The sequence below is a fragment of the Panthera leo genome, chromosome A1 (genome assembly GCF_018350215.1).
Source record: "Panthera leo isolate Ple1 chromosome A1, P.leo_Ple1_pat1.1, whole genome shotgun sequence".
Lineage (NCBI taxonomy): Eukaryota > Metazoa > Chordata > Mammalia > Carnivora > Felidae > Panthera > Panthera leo.
The window spans coordinates 98,949,166-98,955,165 of NC_056679.1; the positions used below are offsets into that span (position 1 = coordinate 98,949,166).

General features: G+C 42.6%; 1 protein-coding gene across 2 annotated transcripts in view; it reads left to right on the top strand.

Annotated features, from left to right (window-relative positions):
- PRR16 (proline rich 16) overlaps positions 1–4,296 on the top strand; it is a 200,556-nt gene extending 196,260 nt beyond the window's left edge. For both annotated transcript variants that reach the window (XM_042933688.1, XM_042933698.1), the window contains one exon: positions 3,007–4,296. In XM_042933688.1, the coding sequence (XP_042789622.1) occupies positions 3,007–3,762 (756 nt within the window). In that variant the 3' untranslated portion in view covers positions 3,763–4,296. The remainder of the gene's footprint in view (positions 1–3,006) is intronic.
- The last annotated feature ends 1,704 nt before the right edge of the window (positions 4,297–6,000 follow it).

Below are 6,000 nucleotides of genomic sequence, written 5' to 3' on the forward strand. Positions count from 1 at the left end.
TGGGCTCTGCATTGACTGCACAGAGCCTGCTTGGGGTTCTCACTCTCCTCTCTCTGTCTGCCCCTCCCCCTGCTCGTGCATGCGCATACTCTCTCTCTCCCAAAATAAATATTTTTTTAAAAAAAGGGGGATTTATTAGAGTTGAGGTAGTCATTTGAAGAGGAGAGATGGTGGTGATGTGTTATCTCTGTACAGTACAATTGCGACTTGTACTGGCTAAAAAGGACCAAGTGTTATATTTTCAGAAATTTTGTGTGAGCCACCTGCTGAATACCCATTATTAAAAATAGAAGTATATAAACTCATATTAAATAAATTACATTAAAAATAAAGGTTGTCTAATTATCCCAAGTCATTAGTAATTATTTTACTATATTTTACTGTTATTTGTGTTCCTGGGGTTATCTATTCTTTTTTTAATTATTTTTTTAATGTTTATTTATTTTTTGAGAGAGAGATTGACAGAGCATGAGCAGGGGAGGGGCAGAGAGAGAGGGAGACACAGAATCCGAAGCAGGCTCCAGGCTCTGAGCTGTCAGCACAGAGCCTGACATGGGGCTCACACCTACGAACCGTGAGATCATGACCTGAGCCAAAGTCAGACGCTCAACTGACTGAGCCACCCAGGCGCCCCTCTCCTGAGTTTATTTTTGCCTATTCTGTCCGCATGGTAGAAACATCTTATAATGATGTGCAACTGTGCATTACTTTCCAACCTCACACACAGTGATGTCACATTTACTGACTTGAAATTGACCACAGTGGGAGTTTACACCAAGGAAATTGGCACACTTTTCAAATCAGAACTCCCTTATACCTGTAAAAACCAGCTGTTAAACATTGGCCAGCACAACACCGAGTGAGACTATACAAGACCTTGGAGACAGTGTTAAGAATTGATCTTTCTCACAGGAGAAATAAAGAGGTACTGAAAGGTTTTAAGCAGGGAGTCGACAAGAGCACATTTCTATTTTTAAAAAATCCACTGACGCTACAGAAATGAAAAGGGGAAGCAAGGTGACTTTGGAGAGCCCATATGGTAAATAATGGTGGCTCAGACTAGGACCAAAGAAATGAAAATGCAGAGAAGTGGATTTAATATATACAGTATTTAGGAGCTAAAATAGAAGGCTGAGCTCTGGCAGCAGTAGCAAGAAGCAGTCACTTAAGACCCTCATGAGGAAGAAGTGAAATCTCTACCTCTTCCCTAAATTCTGGATGCTTCGGATGTTTTCATTTTGAGCCCAATTCTGCCACCATGTGTCAAAGAGCCAACTTCACAGTTGAACAAACCTAGGCCCGAATTAGGAGAGAAAAATCTGCATATGGAGATGTGAGATAAAAAAGACTATCTCCCTACAAAAATGAATTATTTAAAAAGTAATCTGGGGGAGCCTGGGTGGCTCAGTCGGTTAAGCGTCCGACTTCGGCTCGGGTCATGATCTCGCGGTCTGTGAGTTCGAGCCCCGCATCGGGCTCTGTGCTGACAGCTCAGAGCCTGGAGCCTGTTTCGGATTCTGTGTCTCCCTCTCTCTGACCGTCCCCCGTTCATGCTCTGTCTCTCTCTGTCTCAAAAATAAATAAAAGTTAAAAAAAAAAAATTTTAAAGTAATCTGTAACCTTTCCGTCTTCATTGATGGCAGCCCTGAGAATGGACTCGGAGATCTCTGACCCAGGGAGTGTAAATGACTGTGTTCTGATACCCAGCATTTGAGCACATGCTTTGCTTCCCACGAGCTGCCCCCCAGACAATGACTGGACAGGACTGAGACCCTAAGGCAAGCCTGTTATGGGTGATGCTAGATACCTTCCATGAGTGGCTTTAACACCGTGACCCCCCGGTGACCTTGCCAAACATCCTTAGAAGTGCATTGCCTTAGGTGCTCCCTCCGACTTCTCTGTCTTCACATCAATTCTCCTTCACTAGGTAGGGGCATGCATCATGGTCTGATGGTTCTGCAAGACTCATTGATGCCCCTGACTCTGCCTTGTGTCTAGGGCAGGTCTCGAGATTCTGTAACTTGAGTCCCTCCTCCAAGTGATAGCACACATCTGTAGCGTAAGTTCCCGGGTCCAAGAGAAGTCCCTGCCCCCTGCCCCAGAGTCAAACAGCTGAGGTTCCTACCCCTTCTCAGAAGCAGGAGACTGTTGCCTGTGTCTTAGATGTTACAGGTGTTTTTTTTTGTTTTTTTTTTTTAACCTCTTCCTTTAATGCTTAAGTGATCTGTTTTATAAGGGACAGAGATCTGGGAAATACCTGGGGTTTTATGCCTGTGTGCCCAGGAGGGACTCATTCATTCTATTCTCACCCTCATCACCCCATGTGAGAGGCCCATGGAATGAGTGAAGACAGACTGTTTTGTGTCTGAGCTCCTGGGAATTCTAAATTGTCATGATAGCACATACACCACATTTAATTATTCATTCAAGTTCTAGCTGTTTCCGCACTTTCACGGAGGCTGCCTGTTCCCTGTGATTTGCAAAAGGTGAAGCAGTCGTTGGGTCCTTTCTCTCCATAGAGGGCTGGGGACTCTTTCCGGTTCAGTTCATTGGGAATCCTTGTGATCTCAGTTCTGTGATGGTCTCAAGAAAAGTGATGATTTTGCAGAGTATCTGGCTTTTCTCATTTTTAGCACGAGATTAGTGTTTGTCCCATAGGTTTCTACATGCTGAGCTGGGAGAAAGTCCCCACCCCTTGATATTAAAAATAAGTTATGTTTGTGCATCAGGGTTTTTATCTTTGGTGGGTTCAGCAGAGTCGGGAATAGAATGTGTACGTAAGTCATATATTATATGGCGGGCATATGAAATCCTTAGGTTATCAAACAGTCGACGCTCCTATGGTAACCATTCTATAAATTTCTTTAATGGTAACATTGAGCAACAGTGGACTCCAGTATTCATTAAGACTCACATAGCCGATTACAGCTAGACAGGGAGACATCGTTTCTAGGATGTTTTGCTTCGGGTCATTCTTCACCACAGTTACCTTGTCCTTTCCACCAGGTGGTTGACCAGATTGACACCCTGACCTCTGACCTACAGCTGGAGGATGAGATGACCGACAGCTCCAAGACGGACACCCTGAATAGTAGCTCCAGCGGCACGACGGCCTCGAGCATAGAGAAGATCAAAGTGCAGGCCAATGCCCCTCTCATTAAACCCCCCGCACACCCCTCTGCTATCCTCACCGTCCTGAGAAAGCCAAACCCTCCGCCGCCTCCCCCACGGTTGACACCTGTGAAGTGTGACGACCCCCAAAGAGTGGTGCCAGCCGCCAATCCTCTAAAGACCAATGGAACCCTTCTGCGAAACGGAGGCTTGCCAGGGCCGCCGAACAAAATTCCCAACGGAGATGTCTGCTGCATCCCTCCCGGTACCTTGGACAAGGCTCCAGCACAGCCTCTGATGCACAGACCTGAAAAAGACAGGTGTCTCCAGGCAGGACCTCGGGAGCGAGTTCGGTTTAATGAGAAAGTGCAGTACCATGGCTACTGTCCGGACTGCAACCCCCGGTATAATGTAAAAAACAGGGAGGTCCACTTACACAGCGAACCTGTCCACCCACCGGGAAAGCTTCCTCACCCAGGCCCCCCGCTTCCTCCTCCACCCCATCTCCCTCCTTTCCCCCTAGAGAATGGGGGACTGGGAATAAGCCACAGTCACAGCTTCCCCCCTCTCAGACCTGCAACTGTGCCTCCTTCCACTGCACCAAAACCACAGAAGACGATCTTGAGGAAATCAACCACTACCACAGTGTGATGTATGCCATTTCAAAAACTTTTTGTGTTTTTTTTTAATTTCTATATTATAAACATAAAATAATAAATAAGGAGCACTTTCTACTCAAGCAATAAAAAGCCCAAATATATTAATTCTGCATTCAGCAAAGTGGCATAAAAAAAACCACCTGGTAAGTATGCCGTGTGTTGTTTCTATCCCAGGTTTACGTTATTTAAAAAGTTGCATCACCAGAAACCACAGAACCATGAAAAGGCTGAAGATGTTGTGTGTGTGTGTGTGTGTGTGTGTGTGTGTGTGTGTGTTTAACTGACCTGTGATAAACAGTGACCTGCAGGTTTCAAATAGTTTGGTTTACTATAAGAGATGGAATTAGATTCATTTTATTCATGCCTAACTCATCTATGCATTAATAACATATCACCCCCCCCCCCCCAACTTCAACCCGATGCTTTTTAGGAAGAAATTTTAATACTGAAGGACTATTTTGTTATTTTTTTTCTAAAGATGTTTGTCACTAGTTTTACATTATTAAATGCTGAGAACAATACCAAAAAGTTTATTTTCTATACTATACAATTAGATGTTCAAGCTATCTATGTAATGAAAGATTTGGTCTGTGGAAATGTCATGTGTCAATAAACAACAGTACATCATGGCAAAATCCGATGTTCCTCAGAATTAAAATGCAGCAGTGGTTCATTTCATCCCTACTCATTTCACTGAAATGGGTAGCTCTTCTGACAGAGTGTGGAGAAGATTACAGTGAGCATATGCCAGAATTTTCCAAGTTCATTCTCATAGTCAGGTCATACGTAGTACTTCACGCATTTTCATAGGATGTATTGTGGTCCCCCCAAGACCGTATGTAGAGTGTCCCATTGACCCAGTACATGGCCAAGCCCTTTAAGGCCCTCCTCACACTGAGCATTCCTCCAGGACACACCATAAACCAGTATGTTGAAGCAGTGGGATGGTTTGCCTCCTGCATCAGCAAGCTCTCTGCCTTCCAAGGAAATCCCTATTTATCAGAACTACAGCGGAAAATAAAGACGCTTCTGGAATAGGATGTTTTTAGTATCAGCCTTAACGCTGTTTCCCCTCAGAGTTGAAATATGTCAGGGGTCTTTGTCATATTTTAGGAGGAAGAGAAGAAATCCTTCCCTCCTAACATCTTACAAAAGCCCTCTCTTAAGTCTAACTTGCCAGCTTACGTCACTTACCCATCCATGGACCAAGTTAACTTCCCAACTACTGTGATGTGGACTGATCGGATATTTTGTGAACTAGAAATGAGCTTATCTGTCCTAGAATTATGAAAACAGGTGCATACCTGAACAACAGTTGTCCATGACGTGGCAAGAGTAGAGGGATTCATCTTTGGTAGAAATTCGTTTATTGCGCAGCTTAATAAAGAATGCTTTAATCTTTTAGACTATCTGGCTTTTGATCTCAAAACTTTAATTTTTTGTTGCTACAGGGAGATAGTCATATTTCTTTGTCACCGTTTTCAAGCCGTATTATGGTAATTTGGAATCCTGTTTTTCACAACTTCCTTTTAAAAGATGATAGCATACCTTAGGCAGATTAACAGAAAAAAAAAGGCATTACTTTTTGAAGGAACAATTTCATGAGTAAAAAAATAGAGGATGTCATGTTGCAAATTTACTCAGCATGATTTTCTTTCCTGTGTGTGTTGGCAATGAAGATAATGCAAGCAGAATAAATCCAGTGTTGTTGTTTTTTTTTTTCCAGAAAGTTACAGAACATAAGACCAATTATAAAGACAGGCCATCATCTAAAATTTATTAATTGTTTGATAAGTATATTTAATAAATCTGACCCAAGTAAATAAAGAATTGACTCACCAAATACCAAAATATTATATTGTTAACATTTTCATGCATTCATTGAGGCTTGATATAAATAAATCCAAGATTTCATCATCTTTCTAGGTTTTAATAATTACTCTCTTTCCAATGTGGATCCATTGTTAGACCATGTAGTGTTATAAACAGTCTTTGAATACATGCAGCTTTCTCCCTTCAGCCCATCTTCCTTCCACAGCCAGTTATGTGTGACCTAATAATTAGCTTTTAGTTCAAAACACTGACACATGTCAATGTCTGGGAGCCAATATGGATCTCAACGTAGAGCTTCTTAACAGCCACAAATCATGCACAGAGTAGACAACTCCATTGCAATAAAGCAGATTGAATAAGCTGAATAATTCATGCTGATCTAGTAAGGACATTGAGC